General features: G+C 35.0%; 1 protein-coding gene across 3 annotated transcripts in view; it reads right to left on the reverse strand.

The window, feature by feature from the left end:
- The window catches only part of WASHC4 (WASH complex subunit 4), a 56,922-nt gene that overhangs the window by 14,566 nt on the left and 20,236 nt on the right, over positions 1-22,120 (reverse strand). For all 3 annotated transcript variants that reach the window (XM_047788116.1, XM_047788117.1, XM_047788118.1), the window contains 13 exons: positions 19,776-19,902; positions 15,416-15,541; positions 13,067-13,174; positions 12,125-12,271; positions 11,921-12,000; positions 10,635-10,740; positions 9,728-9,844; positions 8,209-8,377; positions 7,787-7,941; positions 5,862-5,936; positions 5,484-5,588; positions 4,559-4,693; positions 1,833-1,941 (listed from right to left, as the gene is read on the reverse strand). In XM_047788116.1, the coding sequence (XP_047644072.1) occupies positions 1,833-1,941; positions 4,559-4,693; positions 5,484-5,588; positions 5,862-5,936; positions 7,787-7,941; positions 8,209-8,377; positions 9,728-9,844; positions 10,635-10,740; positions 11,921-12,000; positions 12,125-12,271; positions 13,067-13,174; positions 15,416-15,541; positions 19,776-19,902 (1,559 nt within the window). The remainder of the gene's footprint in view (positions 1-1,832; positions 1,942-4,558; positions 4,694-5,483; positions 5,589-5,861; positions 5,937-7,786; positions 7,942-8,208; positions 8,378-9,727; positions 9,845-10,634; positions 10,741-11,920; positions 12,001-12,124; positions 12,272-13,066; positions 13,175-15,415; positions 15,542-19,775; positions 19,903-22,120) is intronic.

Genomic DNA, 22,120 nt, shown 5'->3' on the forward strand with positions numbered 1-22,120 from the left:
CACATAATGAATGCACAATAAATGTTAGTGGTGGTGGTGATTATTTTCAGCAGGCAGGTTATCAGACAAAAGGACTTCTCATTTTTCTCCCAGCTCTGAGAGTACTTACTACTCCTTTTCTCAAGAGATTTAACAGACTCAAAAGCAGATTATACTTTCTTATAGGCAGAAGTAAAGAATTTATATTTCCTAAGGAGAGAATAAAGAATAAAATGCTGGAACATAGTAAAAAGGATAATATTTGCCAACTGTGGATAATATTTGCTGGTGGCAACTGTGGAATACCTGTGGAATAGCTGCCGGTGCTATTATTTTTTGTACACTGGGGGAAAGTGTACTTTAATGTGTTATCAGGGGGAAAATGATAAGCATACTAAGCTGTTTTATTAAGTATTTCATAGTATAAAATTATACTTTTAAAAAACATAATAAAAATGTGAAATAAATTCTACACAGGCAGTATTCACATGGGGGGAAACTCTGATATTGGTACATGAATTAAATGAAGTTTTAAACAACACTGCTCTAGAAAAACAGCTCTTTATTCAAGGGCCATACACTAACTTTGAACTTTTTTTTTTTTTTTCGGTCTTTTGTCTTTTTAGGGCCGCACCTGAGGCATATAGAGGTTCCCAGGCTAGGGCGTCTAACTGGAGCTACAGCTGCCAGCCTACACCACAGCCACCCAGATTCAAGCTGCGTCTGCGACCTACACCACAGCTCATGGCAACGCCGGATCCAATCGGAGCTGTAGCCCCCGGCCTACGCCAGAGCCACAGCAACGCGAGATCCGAGCCAAGTCTGCGACCTACACCACAGCTCACGGCAACACCGGATCATTAACCCACTGAGCAAGGGCAGGGACCGAACCCGCAACCTCATGGTTCCTAGTCGGGTTCGTTAACCACTGTGCCACAATGGGAACTCCTGATAATACCTCTTGATTACATTGTTTAAAATTTACAAAGGTAGGCTTCTCTAAGTTCTTGTACTAATAGAAAGGTTTAATAATAATAGAAAGGTTTAATATCACTTAATTGATAAAACTTAAGCTACTGCTCATTATCTTTACTCCCTAAATGCTTATAATACCTTTCACACTAGTAAATTTAAAGCCCCTTGAGAACAAAGACTATCTGTATTCTCAGCATCTAGAAAAATATCTGATGCAATGGATTGTTTATATATGTTTGAGAAATGAATAAATGAATCTCAGGAGGCACAACTTTATCAAATTGTATAGACAATAAGGACTTACTAACTGCTTGGTGTCCTAGGATTATTTTTAAATGCAGTTCTTGCTTCTGAATATAATGTTACACATTTCAGAAGAAAAGTTCTACTTGTAAGGCAGAAGGACAGCTTAGGAAATTACATATAAATATAAAACAGTATACCATAGAAAAATTATTAGTTAACTTTTCACATAAACCTTTTACATCTTTGCAATTCAGCTTAACTTGAGGGAACCCTTTTAAAAAGTCTAAAACAGTGCCTTGAACAGAGTAGGTACCCAATAAACAATTATCAGCTGACTACTGAGTGTGGCCTTTGAGGTGAGTTAGTCATTGTATTTTTAATTTAATTGAAGAGGTTTTATTTATCCACAATATTTAATTATTTTATAATTTAAATTAATCCATAATCTATCAATTATTTCTGTACCAACAGTCTAATCATACTTGAAAAACTTTCGATAAGAAAGGAAATCAGTGGCATAAAGTTGAACTCAAGTGCTCACATGTTAAGTTTATTCATCTGAGAGCCTTAATATATGAAACAAAATCTTGGAGGTTTTTACTTTATTTCTCAACACTTTTACAATAACTTACCAATCTGGCTGATGAGTTGCCTGAACTGATCAAGGTAGCTTTGTCCCTCTGGGGTTATTCCAAGTTTTCTGATACCACGATTGAATTTTTCTGCTCTTTCAAAAGGATACTAAAGACAGAATTTGGAGACTACCATTAATTACTAAAGACTCCTAAAACATAAAATGCCCACCAAATCAACCATGCTAACACCACTTTTCTTTCTAATTTTGTTTACATTTTGCTTAAAAAAAGAAAAAAAAAACACTAAAGTCTAATGGCAAAAAATGTATATATAGCGCAAAAACTACCAATATTCAAGATCAATACAAATTAAGATTTTTTGACATTAGCTAAGTGGAATAATAATGCCACCAAATTTAGGTTTTCCACAATTATTAATCTCCTAATACCCAATTACTCTATTAGAAAAAAGAAACCAATTCTTCCTAGAAACATTTGTTCAGAGATAATGTGACCAAGTTTCTGTGGTCTGAAAAGTATTAGGGACTTATATAAACACACTCCTTCCCAAATAACACATATCAGCTAAGCTAAAATTTCTACTGGTAACTGTAATCTGTAATTTTAGTAATTATTCCACTAAAAGTAGTATTTTGCTGCTCTGACACTGAAAAGAACAACTAGTATATAAGAGAGTTGGAACTAGGTGATATGCTTAAGAGTAATTAAAATAGCTCAGGATATGATATGGCAAATCAAACATTAAGATCCATCTAAGCCTATTGGTTCTCTATCCACACGGCTATATGCCTCCATATTATGACCATTTACAATTCATTTCGCTGTGGGAAAATGGCATTCTTATAAATTATAAATGGAAATGTCAACTGGTGCAGTATTTTTGGAGTGCCTGACAATATGTTCAGATTTTTAAATACTCATATTCTTTGCCCTTTCCCTCTTCAAGAAATCTGTCTTTCAAAAAATAGTCTCTAAGTACAGACGTAAATGTGCAAGGACGTTACGTGCAGTACTGTTTTTAACACAGAAAAATCAGAAAAACCTACATATCCATCAATAGGTTAACAGAGTTACAGCATACATCTCTACTATTGACTCTTAAAAAAAATAAGGCAGGTATGTAACTACTGATATGTGATAAGCACAATACAAAACAGTATGTATTGTATTAGTCCATTTTTGTTGAGAAAAAAGCAGTATTTGTAATGTACAAATATGTGGGGTTTTTTTTTTTTGTCTTTTTGCCTTTTCTGGGGCTGCTCCCATGGCATATGGAGGTTCCCAGGCTAGGGGTCTAATGGGAGCTGCAGCAGCATGCCTACGCCACAGCCACAGCAATGCGGGATCCCAGCCGCGTCTGTAACCCACACCACAGCTCATGGCAATGCCGGATCCCTAACCCACTGGGCAAGGGCAGGGATCGAACCCGCAACCTCATGGTTCCTAGTTGGATTCGTTAACCACTGAGCCAAGACGGGAACTCCACAAATATATGTTTATCACATGGACATCTGGAAAATGTCACGTGACACTGTTAATGTCAACTGCTTCTAGAAAATGGAAGGTAAGAGAAATGAGGGAAGATATTTACTTTATGCACTTTGTGTTGTTCAAATGTTTCAAAATGAGCATATTTTGCTTTTGTATTACTCTGCCTTTTTTTTCTCTTTTTTTTAGGGCCACACCCGCGGCATGTGAAAGTTCCCAGGCTAGAGGTCCAATCAGAGCTGTAGCCGCTGGCCTACACCACAGCCACAGCAAGGTCAGATCCGAGCCAAGTCTGAGACCTACACCACACCTCATGGCAATGCTGGATCCTTAACCCACTGAGTGAGGCCAGGGATCAAACCTGCATCCTCATGGATGCTAGTCAGATTTGTTTCTGCTGAGCCACGATGAGAACGCCTAGTATTATTTTAAAATAAGGAAAAGTAACATTTGCTTACATTGATCATTTAATTTTTCCTTACACTTTCACTTATAGACAATGTAAAGAGTAAGAAATTGCAGAGTTCCCGTCGTGGCGCAGTGGTTAACGAACCCGACTAGGAACCATGAGGTTGCGGGTTCGATCCCTGCCCTTGCTCAGTGGGTTAACGATCCGGCGTTGCCGTGAGCTGTGGTGTAGGTTGCAGACGCGGCTCGGGTCCCGCGTGGCTGTGGCTCTGGTGTAGACCGGTGGCTACAGCTCCAATTGGACCCCTAGCCTGGGAATCTCCATATGCCGCGGGAGCGGACCAAGAAATAGCAAAAAGACCAAAAAAAAAAAAAAAGAGTAAGAAATTGCAAGGAAAAATATAGAAAATTGAAGGCCAAATCAAGGAGACATTATGTGACAAACAATAAAGAAAACAAAAGCTCCAGTTCAGTGACTCATAATGAGTTTTAGCATAAACATCTAGTATAGAGGCAAGCCTTGGAGATAGTGTAGGTTTGGTTAATAAAGTGAGTATCACAATAAAGTGAGTCATGTGAATTTTTTGGTTTCCCAGCACATAGAAAAGTTGTATTTACACTACACTGTAGTCTATTAAGTGTGCAATAGCATTTTTTATGTAAAAAACTACATGCCTTAATATAAAAATACTTTATTGCTAATAAAATGGCAGCCATCATCTTACAATACAGATTTGCCACAAACCTTCAATTTGTAAAAAATGCAGTATCTGTGAAGTACAATAAAGCAAAGCACAGGAATAAGAGGTATACTTATATATTCAACAGTTGACTTAAATGACCTTAAAAAGAATATATGAAAATACCTTATGATCATTTTGGTCCTTGATTTCCCGGAAAAAACGAATATCTTTAATCAATCTGGATTTGATATGTTCATCATACATAAATTGGCTAAATATATAGAACTTCTTTTTCAAAAACTGGTAGGTGAAATTAACCTATAAAATTAAAATTTGAATGGAAAAAGTTAATATAAAAATCAATATTACTGAATAAAATTATTTATGAAGTCTAATTCATGTTTGACCTGAAATATTTAAATGAATGAGGTTTCTACTGCCCACATTTTTTTTCTTTTTTTTTTTTTCTTTTTAGGGCTGCACCCATGGCACATGGAGGTTCGCCGCAGGCTAGGGGTCTAATCTGAGCTACAGCTGCTGGCCTACACCAGAGCCATGCCAGATCAGAGCCTCACCTACACCACAGCTCATAGCAATGCCAGATCCTTAGCCCACTGGGCGAGGCCAGGGATCGAACCTGCAACCTCATGGTTCCTAATAGGATTTGTTTCCGCTGCACCACGATGGAAATTACCACACAACTTTATAAAAGCTCCTCTTAAATACTTTTATGACACAAAAAGAAAAAAAATTTAATGGAAAATAGCTCTTGATTTGCCTTCCAAAGCAACTTAGAGAGACTATCAGATAATCCACATAGATATATATTTATGATGATGTTCTCAAACTCCAATGTTATTTATAATGATGATCCTGAGATGGTAAAACAATCTAAAGTGCCTTCGAAATCAGTTTCCATTACATCTAACACAATTTCAGTGCCAGACATTTTAATTATACCAACCAGAAAAACGGAAATTCAGGTATAACCTAAACAGGCAATAATGTATGTTTACAGGAATACTGCATGAAAAAACTATTTTTCAAACTACCAAATTAAACAGTGGTCTATTACCGCCCCCAATCCCCTGTCCCAAAAGGTTCCTACTGTTGTATTCATGATTCCTGTGCCATGTGTTCGAATTGAATTAGCAATATGCCGAATGTTAATAGTGTTCAAATGTTTGTTGTTGCTTGTTCGTTCAATAAAAATCTGTAATAAAACAAACACAGTCCATAGCAAACACTGGTCAGTTAGCTCAAAAATTTTAGAATCTTTTTCATTAAAGATAAACTAACTGGAAAGTCATTCAAGAAGATAATATAGTCAAAAGCAAAGGAGTAAATAAGATGATCTTAACAATTATTTTCTGTTTTAATTTTCACTATTCAGACTCAATTCTTTGCCCCTCAGCCTTCCTACTATATATCCACCACCAAATTTAAAAAGTAAAAGTAAAAAAATTTTGTTCTAAAATTCACTCACTTGATTATTGAGATTATAGAGATATCGAGACACAAATATATGAATGTTTCTCATAATTTCCAAGACATCCAGGCCCTACAAAACAATCCACACAGAAGTTTTACTATTATTAGTTTAAAATAACCAGTTAGACATATGAATATAGTGACTTACTGCTTATACTAAGTCTTCCAACATTTGAAAATGATTTTAAAGAACAACTATACAGGAGTTCCCGTCGTGGCGCAGTGGTTAACGAATCCGACTAGGAACCATGAGGTTGCGGGTTCGGTCCCTGCCCTTGCTCAGTGGGTTAACGATCCGGCGTTGCCGTGAGCTGTGGTGTGGGTTGCAGACACGGCTTGGATCCAGCGTTGCTGTGGCTCTGGCGTAGGCCGAGGCCGGTGGCTACAGCTCCGATTGGACCCCTAGCCTGGGAACCTCCATATGCCGCGGGAGCGGCCCAAGAAATAGCAACAACAACAACAAAAAAGACAAAAGACAAAAAAAAAAAAAAGAACAACTATACAAAAAGTACAACCAAAGGTTAAAAGAGCCTTCTGACATGTTCAATTCAAGACTATCTGCTTGGGGAAATCTGAATACTTGCTATCTCAGGCCTTCTGTACAGACAGTAAGAGTTAAACTTAAAATTCCAAGGATCTATGACTCACAATTATTTTCCCACCACTCTTGAGAATATAAGTCTTTCCAAGGATCTTTTATATACCTTTTACAAAGTAAACTAAAGGCCAGATTCTAAAAGGTAGCTAGAACATGTGGTGATATATACATACTATTTTTTAGGCATTGTGCAAGGTTCTTTATATGTAATTCAAAAATGAGATATTATTCTTCTAAATTCCACAGCTGAAGGAAATAAAGCTAAGGGAGTTGCCAAGGTCAAATAGCTAGGAAGAGGCAGAACCCAGGAATTTTAGAAAGTCTAATTCCCAATCCTTATGCTTCTTTTAATTATAGTAGAGCACCTTTAATGTCAAAGTTACCTAATAAGGATCCTTCATTCTTCAGTTATTACTCTAATACCTAATGGTATCATAAATTGCTCCACAGCTTTTCTAATTGGGACTCAAAGTAATACCACAATAATCCTCTGATTAAGTTTTCATTATAGATTTTCTCAGGTTTTAATCTAAAAATTTATTTACTCACTCTTTTCTCTCACTAGGCCATGGTACATGAGCTGATACTGTTTCTATTTATCTCATGTATCCCCATATATATAGTTCAGTGCCTAGCATATTTTCAGTAAATATTAAATTTATAAATAAATGAATGAAAAGATATATAAACTAATCCTGGAAATGGCCACTATATATGCACTAAGATTAAGGAAAAATTACAATCCCCAAACTTTGGAACTGAATATACATTTTTTGGTAAATATTATCTGGATTATCTTAGAAAGAATTACATGCAAATTAACTGAAAACATAAACCTTTGCACTCATGAGATACTGCCATATTGTAAATTAGTTTACTGAATTAGCAAAGCTAACTATTTCTTTGCACTTCTCATTTTAAAAACAAATAGATTTATAATTATATAAACTTAACCATTTTTCTAAGATATTAAAATTTATATATTATAATCTAGGTTTTAAATCCTTAACTGTGACTTTGACTAAACTTTCTACAATTCTGCAGAAGTCACCTCACTAACCCAGTATGTTTCTGAAATACTATATACAAATCTATGTATATATCAAATGTTCAACAAAAGGCAAAGTATAAACATTTGGAAGTCTTTGGTAAATTTCTTCTTAAAGCAAACTGGCACTAATTTTTTATTGTCAAGTATGAGATTTTAGACAGCAAATATTTTCTTGAAATATAAACACATACAAAAAAAGGTTAAAAAAATTCTCTTAAATAAATACTATTATGCTACAATCAGACTTTACCAAAAACACTTTACATTGTACCTGTTCCAAAGTCTGACTAGGAAGATGTGCCTCTGTCATAACCAATCCATAACGCTGAGTAGCTAAATTTCTCATTTCACTATAAGTGGCCCAGTCATGAAGAGCTACAGTTGTTAGATTGTAGAAAGTCTTGTCTAGGTAGTGAGTTACATAAGCTACAAAAAAAAAAAAAAATCAAAAAATTTTGATTCATAAAATAGTAGAGAAGGAAGAGGAACAAAACTAAAAAAGAAACTTGTCTTCGAGCATTAAATTTCTTCCTTTAAAATAAAGAGCTAGGAAAATAAAAATGAAGAAATTCAAGAGTAAATGAACTAACTCCAAAAAAAAGACACTCTCAAAGTTTCATTTTTGTTATTTGTTCTTTAACAGATGGAACGAATAGATATAGACTATGACACTAAGGAAAGCAGAACACTCACCTCGAATGTCAATGAAACGGTTGAAAAACCGAATTGGATTCAGAGAGAAAAAAAGAGCCAGGTCTTTCATGCCAACTTTGAAAGGGTTTCTGTCATCCAACTTTAAATGAGTATGCACAGAAAGTCGCAGGTCCTTCTCTATTTCTTTGCACAACTTGTCCAGCAAATGCTAGTAACAAAAGAATTGATACCTTAATTTTTCAAAACAATATTCCAATCATATTGTTCCTCTAGGTGTCTATGTTCTAACCATTACAGTTTTATAATCAGTGCAATGATAGAAAAAAAAGTTTGTCAAACTGGTTTAAGAGTCTAAATGCTGTCTGATAAAATATTTTTATTTGGAGAGTGAAATTACTTTGCTGTCCATTTTAAATCAATGATTTTCTTGACCAGGGAGCAGTTACATAAGTTTTTTTTTCCAGTAATATTCGACACCCTTGAAAAGGAAATCAAAAGCTAATGTCTGACAGCTTCATTACAAGAAACATGAATATACAGAATAAAACATAAAATTTATAGAAACCAGCAACAAAGGAGAAAAGGTCCTGAGAATGTGCAAGAGAGGAAATTTTAAAAAAGCTTCCTTGTAATAGTCGCTGAAAATCGTATAATTCACTGGGCTAAAAGGTAATGAAATTAATCATCTTTTCTGGTCTACCATGGAATTCTAAACACTGGCCAGACATGTATCAGAATATTTAATACAAGAAAATTTTATGAATATTTAATACAAGAAATTATAATTTTCATAGTTTTATCAAAAGTGAATGTTTATGTGATGAAGTTTACTCATTTTTAATTCCTCCCTCCATATAAAATATTGCTAGCTGGAAATTTAATTTTAAAGATACCAGTATTTAAAATACACACTTCATTTAAACAAGGAGAAATGTTCTTTATTCCATTCAAATTATTTGCTACACAGGTAATTGTGTTTATCCTTTTAAATACAAAAGATTTTACTCTTTAGCTCTCCAAATGAAATTCAATAAAACACTGAGAGTTGTCTTAACTGTATTCCCATTAACTGCAGACAATATTCAAACCAATTTTGCATTTCCATTCTTCTAATCAACTTTAAATTCAATTATACAATTTGCTAAAGTAAAAAAAAAAAAAAGGTTTTCCAAATTCCTATCTGGATTTCCATATTAAAATTAGATATTGGCATTCTCTCTATGGTCCAACAGGATTGGCAGTGTCTCTGGTGTGCTGGGTTCAATCTTTGACCCAGCACAGTGGGTGAAGGATCCAGCACTGGCCACAACTGCAGTTCAGATCTGATCCCTGGCCTGGGAACTCCATATGCCATACTGTGGCCAAAATAAAATAAAATATAGAAAAAAATAAAATTAGGTATTAAAGACCAATTTAGCACAACAGTGATATCTCCTTTGTTCTAGACAGTGATTTATAATTTTTAACTTGTGAAAGCCTGCTTTAATCCAAAAAGTTTTTAAAACACTGCATTTCACATACATGTTTTAAATAAGCTTTACAATCTCAAATATGTTACCTCATTTAAAATTTCCATAATTTCCTTGTCATAGCAATCCAGAAGTATTTCATAAGACTCTAAATGCCTTGCATTCATCATAGCTGGTACACAGTCACGTAAAGCACTGAACATGTACTAAGAATAAAATCAGAATGTACATGAATTTAGAAAAACTAAATCTCTAAATTATGTTCCAAAAGTTAAACACCTATCTGAAGAGACAAAACCTTAATCTGAAGGCTGTTTTTTTTAACACGTGATTGTCTTACTTTCCTAAACAAGAGCTGAATTTTATTCTCTAAGGCATGTACTATAAATATACCAAAAACCCACATTCACTTATCCTTTTCCTATCTTTAGCATTCAAAAACACTCATTTACATAAAGAAATGGAAAGATCTGGATAACATGTACCTTGCTAACAAATAAAAGTGAGATTATTTTTACATAAACTAAAATCAAGTGAAGTAAGAATGATTAGGAATATGAGAAGAGTTACATATTAAATTAATTCATTAGTATTAATATAAAATTTATCTACAGACTAAACTTTGAGTTTTTAATTTCCCCTTGAATTTTATATATAGTTTTTTAAGTTAAATTTTTTATTTTTAATTTTAAAGGATGCTTTCCATTTACAGTTATTACACAATATTGGCTATATTCTTGTTATACAACACATACGTGAACCTACCTTACACTCACTAGTTGGTACTACCCCCGACTCCTCGCCCCTATATTGCTCTCCCCGCCTCCCACTGTAACCACTAGTTTGTTCTATTTACATAAATTTTACTGAATATGCACAGTCCTGTAAAACAGCATCTCGGCAGTTTTAAAATGGTTTATTACGTGATCTATTTCAAAACAAATTAAAATGGTTTGTACAGTAACTAAAAAAATAATGGGTTTATTCTTTACTTACATGTAATCTGGCTGCATCAACAGCATTTTCATATACATCATCTAAATAAATTGGGAAGACAGCTCGATGCCAGTATAAAAAACAACAGTCACATTGTGTTTGGACTCTACAACGTAAAGCAGTAATTCATGGTTTCAAAATTGAAGTAACACAAAAAAATAATGAAAGGAATAACATTATATACCATAAGGGTAAGTGCTTTGTCTTACTCATTTTTATACTGCCTACATCACTTAACCCCAAATTAGTACAGAAAAGCCACAAAATATTTTTCAAACTGAACAGTAACAAAACACTCTAATATCTAACATCCTCAGAATTCTGCACATAAGCCTTAGTTTTAAAGCATACTTTAAAAACAATGTAACTTTAAGAGCTTAAAATAAATTTATTTTCAGTATTATTTGATATGACTAGACTTATAATACCTGCATCACAGACATCATTTTACCTGTCTCAAAATTGAAAAGCGGACCACCTTTCAAAAAAAAAACTGTGGCCAAAACAACAAAAATGAGTCATACTCAACCTGTCTATAATCTTTGTCAAGTGACTATTTTACAACTATGGGGCAAGAAAATGATCATTAAGTAAATTATAGTGAAGAAGGCTCAGTATCTCTTCTAAAGATGGAAAATTAAAAGCTACTAGCTACAAAAACTTGAGCTTCTTAGGACAACAAAAGCTTTATGTTATAAATATGAGCATTAAATAAAAACTGTGCTATAACTTTAATTCAGCTGGGAACTGAAATTGAGACAACCCACTTTCCCGTCAAAAACTATACTGCTTATTCAATAAAAAGAAAATAAAGCCACAGGAGCTACAAAAATAGGCCGTCCAAAAACTAATTTATCTTATGACTGACTACCAACAATGTAATTTGAATTCATGTTCCAAATTACATTACAGAAGACTACATGAGATGGCTCCAAGTCTCTCAAAAATATATAAAGCCCTGTTATACAGCAGCAATTTTAAAAGTCCATGAGAGATACTCATCACAACAAACACAAAATGTAACCAGGGTCTGCCAGATGCGCTAAGGGCTATATCACAATTTCTCATGAGAGTTCTTCCAAAAGCCACATCCCTTTTGTAGCAGCAAAGCTAAAGAAACATAATCCCTCGTCAGAGTCTCATTTTCGACATGTTAAAAATGTTTTAAGGAGGAACTAATGGTCTACCTAGGTTTTATTTCTTCTCTTACTAGGCTTAAAACAAACAAACAAAACCTAATGGTTCCCTTAGCCCTATCCTGAGTGTCATTTCATATCCTTACTTACCTTTCTCTAAGTTCACTGATAAGATCCAGCTTTTTTAAGACTACCTGAAGTGGAAAGAGTTCTTCGTCTTTAAATGTTTTCTATCAGGGAAAAAAAAAGGCAGAGAGTGGTAGTTCAAGGACAGGTTTCTTAAATCAGTGACAAGGGAAGTCTGATTTCTCAAATCTCATCTTTATTTTCCATAAGTAATAGCAATACACTTACCATCTGTGTGCCAACACTTAGTGCCAAAGAAACAATAAGTCGTCGTTGCTTTGTGCTTGGTCCATTTAGAGTGTTTTCAGCCAAAACTAGAGCAGAAAGCACATCAAGACGCTGTTCACTATATTTTTTGTCAGAAATTACTCTTTTCTTAAAGAGAAGAGAAAACAGGAAATATAAGCTTTTTATCTGAGGCAGTAACAAAAGATTCAGAAGAAAAACTACTCAATTACTTTCTCATGATTCAATTTAAGAGTGCTTAGACAGGAGTTCCCGTCATGGCTCAGTGGTTAACGAATCTGACTAGGAACCACGATGGTGCAGGTTCAATCCCTGGCCTCATTCAGTGGGTTAAGGATCTGGCGTTGCTGTGAGCTGTGATGTAGGTCGAAGATGTGGCTCGGATCCCGCGTTGCTATGGCTGTGGCGTAGGCCAGCAGCTGAGGCTCTGATTTGACCCCTCCTGGAACCCTCCATATGCCTTGAGTACGGCCCTAGAAAAGACAAAAAAAAAAAAAAAAAAGAAAAAAGAAAAAAGAAAAAAAAATAGTGCTTAGACAAATACTTTGTGTTCAGCTTCTTATGATAATGTTAGATGCTTTACTTGTATAACATTATCACTTAGCACTGTCAGGGACAGCAAATTACTACGCATACTTCAAAATTACCACATAAATTTAATACGGAAATCTTTCTTAGAAAAAGATGCATCATTTTTAAAAAATGCACAATGTCATTTTTAAGAAGAAGTGTGTTAATGTTGCAAATTCAGAGTAACGATAACCCCAATCACTCTAAGAAAAACCACGGAAAACATGGAGATTATGACCAAGAATATTACGTTTGAAGGAACGGAGTAAACAGGCTGAACTAGAAAATACATAAAAGACAACAGAAGGGAAACTCAGAAAGATAATTATGCTGAATGCATAATAACTTTCATACCTTGGCCACAGAAATAGAATTAAGAGCCTGATGTTGAAGGTGCTGTGTTATATGTGAGACTGAATCAGCCACAACCATACTTCTCCTGTAGAACATATGCTCTATTGCCTAAAAATAATCAGAAGTGATTTTGTGAAAATCGACTTAAAAACTTTTAGCCAAAATTACAGAATACTTTATGATCTTGGCCTAGGTAAGAAATTTGTAAATGAGATGCAAAAAGCAGTACCATAAAGGTTAAGATTGGTACAATTAAAATTAACAATTTCTGGGAGTTCAGAAATTGTGGCTCAGCATGTTAAGGACCCGACAATGTCTCTGTGAGGATTTGGGTTCAATCCCTGGCCTTGCTCAGCATGTTAAGGACCCGACAATGTCTCTGTGAGGATTTGGGTTCAATCCCTGGCCTTGCTCAGTGGGTTAAGAATCTAGCCTTGCCACAAACTGCGGCATAGGATGCAGATGCAGCTTGGATCCGGTTTTGCTGTAGCTGTGGTATAGGCCCCAGCTGAGGCTCTGATTCAAGTCTTGGCCTAGGAACTTCCATGTGCCACAGGTGTGGCTATAAAAAGGAAAAGGAAGAATTAAGAATTTCTGTTTATTAAAAGCCAATATAAAGAAAACAGAAAAGCAAGTCAATGTATGAGAAAATATCTGCCACATATAAGGGATTAGTGCTCAGAATATATAAAGATACCAAATAAACACTTTTTTAAAAAGGCAAATAATTTGATAACTGAGCAAAAGACATGAACATATGTTTCACAAAAGAAGAAACAGTTAATAATTGAAATTAATATTAAATATAAAAATTTTTTGGTCATGCCTGCAGCATGTGGAAGTTCCTGGGCCAGGGATCAAACCTGCACCACAGCAGCCACTCAAGCGATTACAGTGACAACACTGGATACTTAACTCGCTGCACCACAAGAGAACTCCAAATATAAAATCATTTATACACATTAACTTGTGCATGCGCATGTGTGTATATATTTGTATTTTGTATATTCACTTGTCAACTACACACACACACACACACACACACAAGTCTGATATACCAATTTGCGCCAGTTAGGGAACACTGGGAAGTCTAATACATTGTGGGAGATATGTAACTACTTTGGAAAACAATCTGGCATCATCTTGAAAAGCTGAGTATGTACATAAACAAAGAACTCAGCAATCCATTCACAGGTACAACTCCTCAGAAAAACTCTTGCACAAACACCAAGAACCAAATCAAGAATGGCAACATTGTTTATAACAGCAATGGAAAACAACCCAAGTCCCTCCCCAGGAAAGCTACACAGTAATGAAAATTAATGAAGTACAAGCTACTCATCCCAACATAGCAAGTTTGAGCAAAAAACTTTGAATAAAAAAACCAAGTCAAAGAAAACACGAAGTATTACTCTATCAGTATAAACCTCAAAAACATTTATAACGAAGTAAATGGTTTACAGATTCATTCATACGTAGCAAACAAAGAAACAAGGGAGTGATAGATATGAAATTCACGACAGTGGTTCCTCTGAGGGTGCAGGATAACATGCAGTCAGGGAGGGACAACACAGGGGACAATGGGCTTTGAAAATACTGGTAACATCCTATTTCTTAAATGGTATGATAAAAGGTCCTTAAGTGTTTATTATTTTTTAAATTATGCTTATTAGATATAAAATACATATTTCATTAAATATATAGCTGACAATATCATATCTTTACAAAAGGCTAAAAAACCAAAGACAATCTCCAAAACTATTTTATTTCCTAAGCACATCTGAAACCAATATTAGCAGAAATTTACCAGCAAATTTTCATTTTAGTTTTTTCAAAAGGTTAAAAGGGGACTCTCCTGCCTATGAAGGATTTTTTAAAATTTATGTAGAATATGCTAAAAAACATTTTATCACACTTCCCGAAGTATTCAAATCACAAGATTACAACACTTTCTCTAAATTACAAAATAAACAGCCTTGTGCTGACTGGCCTCATGCATTTGAAATCTATAAAATAATAAATATCACGTGTATTTTTTTAAACTCCTGCAACATGCTTAAACCTTTCATGAGTAAAACTACTAATATTTATTTAGGCTAATCTTTTCATCTGCCTTCTTTTCTCTTTTACTACATGTTAACTTTCAATACAGTTTAAAAAGATTGGCAATTCATAGAAAATTACTCGAAAATTTCTTTCAATAGTTCCTTTATCCAACTTAGAGTTAAGTGTGTTTTACGTATTTTTTTATTCTCACAATCAAGAAGTCAAATCTTACCAAAAAAATCCTAATTCAATCTCAGATCATTTCCCAATTATAATGACAAAGTAAAATAATCTAAAACCTACCTTGAGAAGTTCAACAAGCCTGCATAATGCCTTAACTGAGGTTTTGGTCATTGGCTTTTGCATGGACATGTAGAGATTCATTGTGGTTTTAATAATGGTACTAATACTATATGCATATAAAAAGCCCTATAAAAATAAAATAAAACACTGGTTATAATCACAAGAAAAGATTTCAAGTTCTAGAATTCATTCTGTAAGTAGTAATGATTTACTTTTCAATTTCCCAATAACTAGGGTTTTTAAAGTTCATTTTAAAATCACCTCTTGGAGTTCCCATCGTGGTTCAGTGGTTAACGAATCCAACTAGGAACCATGAGCTTGCGGGTTCGGTCCCTGCCCTTGCTCAGTGGGTTAAGGATCCAGCGTGGCCGTGAGCAGACGCGGCTCAGATCCCTTGTTGCTGTGGCTCTGGCGTAGGCCGGTGGCTACAGCTCTGATTAGACCCCTAGCCTGGGAACCTCCACATGCCGAGGGAGCGGCCCTAGAAAAGGCAAAAAGACAAAAAAAAAATCACCTCAAGATTTTGAAATATTCTTTCTTACACAATGTTTCTTACACAATGTTATACATAGTGAAGTTTCAAAGCAGCCTTTAAAAGTTATATAACCTATCACATGCCAGAAGTTTAGTACTGTTGACATTATAGCAAAAAATCACAGTTAAAAAATCTTTCCACTAAAAAACCAAAACTTTCAGAGAAATGATTTGGATGTCAGGAAGATATATATTCAGCTTCATCCTACCTGTCAGGCAGGAGGCTAAAGACACCTATCTACTGCAGCTTAAGACCAGAGCTAAGGAGCCTAAGGCAGCAGGAACTGAAAAGGAGAAGGAGATAAAGCTGCTCTCTGGCCAGTACAGACATCCAATGGCATTTCTCAGCTCCAAGCCAACACCCCTCTTCCTCTCCACCCAGGCCAATCCCTACTTATCCATCTGCTATTATGTCCCCTGCTTATGTTGGTTCACTCCTTTCAGTCCCAAACAACAGATTCTCTCCTACCCCTGTATTTATGAAGGAAGCACACAGGTCTTATAGGGTTTTTTTTTTTTTTAATTTAGTGAAATAAACCCAGGGAAACAGTATAGAATAAAAGAAGAAAAGGATATTACCTCTCAAATATATTTTCATATATATATAAGATCCAAAAAGGACATACAGAAATATAATGGAGATTCTTTGTGTTTATAAAGAAGGGCCAAAAAAAGATACATGTACAGATTAGAGATGAACCTAAACTATATTACAGTGAATATATCCAAGGAGCTGGTGCAGAAGCTATATGCCAGTGATTCTCAACTGTCTTCTACTGCCCTACCATCAGCAACAGTGGCTCACTAGAGGAATGATACTCAATGAGGGTGGGGGTGGGGGGGTTTATGTGAATCAATAATAGCTATGTGGTGAAGAGATGTGATAAAATTAAGAGAATGAAGAAATGAGATAGAGGGCAGTATTCTAAGAAAGGTGACAATAAGGCCAAAAGCTTGGGGCATACATGCAGGAAAGAGCCACAAGTCTTACCTTGTCAGCTACAGGACTATTACACCAGACTCTGCCCTAGTGCAGCACTGGGAAAAGTTAAAAAGCAAAGACAAGGAAGAGCAAATGCGTAACTCTAAGGCAGGCAGAAAAAGGGAGTTTCTTTTTTCTGGCAGGGCAGGGGAGGGAGCACAGACTCATGGGCCAGTATCACACCATTCCCAGATGGTCATTAATTTGTGAAGGATATACAATGAAGGATGTATTTTAAATATCTAAGCTGGGAGGGAAGAGGTCTGGGATCTGTTTCTGTCAATGACATAATAAATCATTTGGACCAACCATCCCAAAGAAAACAACTAGAAAATCTGGGCAAAACATCTTTTAAACCTCTTAGAAGGCATCGAAGAGCTATCAAGAAATTAAGGAAATAAAAGAGGAGAAAATAGAAACCCAGAGAAGTGAGCCTGGCATTTGAGGCTCCCATGGAGGCATGTGCCCATTCCAAAAGAGGCTTAATAAAGACAGAAGCCAAACATATTTTCCAACAGCTCATGGTAAGGGAAGGAGGATAAAAATACGAGTTCATGCCCCATCAAGGAGGGGAGGGGATCTTAGTAAATCACCTAGGCTCTGAGTTGGGATTCTTAAAAACTACCCCCTTAAAAGTAAAAGTGAACCTGAAAAAACATCCCACTTCAAATCATCTCAATCCACGACTGGGTGGAGGTGATCTGGGAGTTGCTAGTTGTCCTAGAATAGCTGTGTATTAGAAGCAAAAACTAAATTCTCTCTGGAAGAAGAAAAACAATATCCAGACCCTCAAATTATATCTATAGTGTTTCCTATAGAATGTGTGTTACAAAAAAAAAATTACCAGCAAATAAACAAAAACAACAACAAAAAAAAGAAAAACCCAGATAATGAAATTATTAGACATGGACTTTAAAACAATTATGCTGAATATATTGAAGGAAATAAAACACAAAATTATTTCAGAAAAGAACTGGAACATAAAAAAGAAACAAACTGAAAAGTAAAATAATTAAAATTAAGAACTCAGAGGAAAAAAGAACTTGGTAGATGGATTTAACAGGAGATAATTAGAAAAAAAGAGAAAAGAACAGAAATATATTTAAAGAGTCAATGGCTGAGAATTTCTACAAATTACAGAAGCTCTACAAATCCCAAACAGCATAAACACAAAGAAAATTGCACCTCTGTGCAAAGTAACATTGCTGAAAACCAAAAAGTAAATCTTATAAGCCATTAAACAAAACCGTACATTAAAAAGCAACAAAACCAACAGCTGCTTTCTCAGCAAAAACAGAGGAAACCAGAAGACAATAAACTGGTATCTTTAAAAGCTAGGGAGAAAAAATAATTGTGATAATTCATCAACAGAAAGACCTTTTAAATGAAATACTAACAGGTACTTCACAAGCAGAAAAACAGAAGAGACACAGGAAGGATAAAAAGCAAGAGAATGGGTAAATATATGGGTAAATCTAAATGACAGTATCAACTATTAAAAACAACAGCAATAATGCCTTGTGAGGTTTACAGAATCAAAAAACACAACAGCAACACAGGTGAGGGAGGAAAAACAGAATTTAAGTGGTTTAAGATCCTTATACTGTCTGAAAGGATCTGAAAGTGGTAAAACTACTAATTTATGCTGGAGTTGAATGTTAAATAATGAATCTTAAAATTTCTACAGTAACCACTAAAAAATAGTAAAATGTTGCACTAACAAACTAATAGAAGGCAAAAATAAAAATATAATTTGTAAAGAGAGGAAGAAAGGAAGAGAATAGGGGCACAGAATAAATGAGACAAATAGAAAGCAACTAGTCAGTTACTAATTTTAAACATGAATATCAGTATGAACATAAACAGAAAACATTTAATAAAAAATAAAGATTATCAGATTGAGGAGAAATATATGCTGCTTACAGAAGAAACACATTAAATAAAGGAGTGAGACAGGCTGCAAGTAAAAGAATCAAAATAGATGTACCATGTAGACCCTAATTAAAAAAAAAAAACTGGTACAGCTATGTTACTGTCACATAAGAAAGAGACCTATGCCAAAAAGCATTAGTAGAAATAAAAAGTGACATGTTATAATGACAAAAGGTTTGACTCATCACTAAGAACAATCCTAAATGTTAGGCACTTACTCAGTCTCAAAATACATACAACAAAAGCTGACAAAGCTACAAAGTATAGAGGAAAACACAGTAATAATGGGAGATTCTAACCCAACTTTCTCAGTAACTGACAGAATATGCAGACAAAATCATTAACAAACCTGACCCTACTTGGCATATACAGAAAACTAGAACCAACAAAAGCAAATTATATAAATGTGCATAAAATATTTGCCTAAGTGGTCCATAGGCTGGGATATAATGTGAACTTGAACAAATTTCAAAATACTGTATTTTAGTACCACTAGAAATCAATAATAAAAAGATAACCAGGAAATCCTCATGCATTTAGAAATTAAGAATTATCTTTCAAAATAACCCACCGAGCAAAGTAGAAATCACAATTAAAGTTTTTAAATTTTGAAGGACAGGAAAAATACAACACATCAAAAATTATGGGATACAGCAAAAAAAAAAAAAGTTATGCCTTGAAGGGTATATAGATATTTAAATATACATATATATATATATATACACACACATATATATATATTAGAAAATCTAAATAAGTCACACAGATCCAAACACACATAACCAAATCAATATCAATTTTAAAAAGAAAAATATATCCTATCCTTTACATTTTTTTCAAAACGTACCTTCTGTACACAGGATTAACAAAGATATGACCCCCCAAATACTCTGAGTAAGAAGATGCAACTACCTGTATAAAAACATTACATCTATTGGTGAGGTCTTCAGCAAATTTATCCATTCTCTGCTCTTTAGATAAAATAGATTCCATTTTCATCATCCATGAGCTCACAAAGACGTAGTAAGACTGTACATCTCTAACAAAGGAAAATATTGGAGTTATTCAGCATTGGAAAGAAAATTCACTTCCATGTCTTCATACTGGGTGGGATAAATATTTCCTTGCAGCAGCCATTATATCTTTCTGGTTTTCAAAATACACATGATCATATGTACATACACAATGTACTTATGCAACAAATATTTACTGAATATCTACACAGGCCAGGCATTGTTTCTTAGTATCAAAACCAAAAATGAGCAGTAAACAAAAGAGACAAAAATCTTTGTCCCCTGCAGCTTACATTCCAGAAAGGAGAGTTGTATAATAAGTCAACAGTTGAAATCTGTAAGATGTCAGATATGTGTTATGGAAAAATACATCAGGGAAAAGAGAGAGTGACTCAGGTAGCAGGTACAATTTTAAACGCAGTGATCAAAGCAGGCTCATTGAAAAGGTGATTTTGAGCCAAGATATGAAGAAGTAAGTAATCCATGCAAAGATGTAATAGATGAGGATTTTAGGAAAGTAAGTAACAAATACAATCCTCCCAAAACAGCAAGAGTGTCTGGCATGTTCAAGTCAACAAAGAAGCCTGTATGACTGGAGCAGAGAGCTGGGATGAAAACAAAAAAGGAGACTAGAGAGTTACAGGGGTGGGAGCATTGGAAGAACAGGGCAAGTGGGGAGTGGACAGAGGTTAAGTGTAAGGCCTGGCAAGGAGTAAGGACTTCAATGGAAAGCCACTAGAGGATCTGGGCAGTGATCTACTCCTAACTCTGAAGAGGATCACTATCACTTTGGCTGATATGTTGGAAACAAACTATAAAGGGGATAATGGTAAAAGCAGGAAAACCATTTAGGAAGCTCCTGTGATAATGCAAAAGAAGGGGTAACAGCTTGAACAGGAATTGAAGACTGGAATTGCTTAGAATCAATATAAAACCTAACATTTATTGAATGAATGCTTACCATATGCCCAGCCACTGTTACAAGCACTTTACATGAATTAACTCATTTAATCCTTACATTAGCCTTATTGGGTAAGTATTATGATCTCCATTTTACAGAAGGGGAAACTGACAGAGAAGCTAAGTGATGTGCCCAAAATTATATAGCTAGAACTCAGTTGAGCCAGGATTTAAGCCCAAATCTAGAAAGCTTTTCCATGCTGGAAAGACTAAATCGATAATGTAATTCTACTATGCAGCTGATTATAAACACTAAATCACTCTAAAATGCATTTTAAATCACTCAAGATGAAGAACTTTTAGTCCACAGGCTGTTTAAACTGTATTTCTTTTATTTTAAAAATAAACTAAGTTTAATTTTACTTAATTAATTCAATGTGTTTTAAGGAGGTGAAACCTCAGCATCGGATCTGAGAAAAACGATCTCTGCTGAGCCAGGATTCCGTTAGACAAAAGATACCAATATTTATACTTTTAATTTTGCCTCGAACGACCCTAAAAATGTACTGACTTGTGGATGGCTTGATTTAAAAGTCTGGAACACAGAGATAGAGGAGAATCGTAAGGCAATGCCTTTACTTTAAGGAAGAGGCTATGATCAGAACTCAAGCGGGGATACAATGCACAAAACATTGTGGGGAACAAAACATTCTGAGCAAGGACAGAAGGAAGAAGGCCAGATTGGAATAGCAATCAAACTGACGGCGATGAAGTCAGTCAAATTACGAAGAAGGACAATGTTGTTTGTGATGACCTTTTTTTTCTTTTTATGGTCGCACCTGTGGGGATACGGAAATTCCCAGCTAGGGGGTCGGAGCTGCAGCTGCCACCTACACCACAACAGCCACAACAACACAGGATCCAACCTGCGTCTGTAACCCAGACTGCAGCCTGTGGCAACAATGGAACCATAACCACTGAGTGAGGCCAAGGATCAAACTCACATCCTCATGAACACTATGTCAGGTTCTTATCCCACTGAGCCACAACAGCAACTCCAAGGTTACTTTTCAATTTCTTAAACAGCTCCCCTCAAAGTTGTTTTTGAATAGTCTCGCCATTTTTTTCAGCTGAAATAGTATCAAGCTTTCAAAAAATTAAGAGCCTCAGGGAAAGGCAGTCAAGAATCACTCAGTTTTAGATCAGACAATGCAGGATAAAGAAGAGGTTCATCTGTCACTGTGCCTGTCATTCCCACACCCAGATAATCTTTGTCTCTTGTAAATATTTAAAAATGAAATTGCTTCAAGTTTTAAAAAGCCAAGTTGACAAAGGGAGTCAAAA

Source organism: Phacochoerus africanus, chromosome 7, assembly GCF_016906955.1.
Source record: "Phacochoerus africanus isolate WHEZ1 chromosome 7, ROS_Pafr_v1, whole genome shotgun sequence".
Lineage (NCBI taxonomy): Eukaryota > Metazoa > Chordata > Mammalia > Artiodactyla > Suidae > Phacochoerus > Phacochoerus africanus.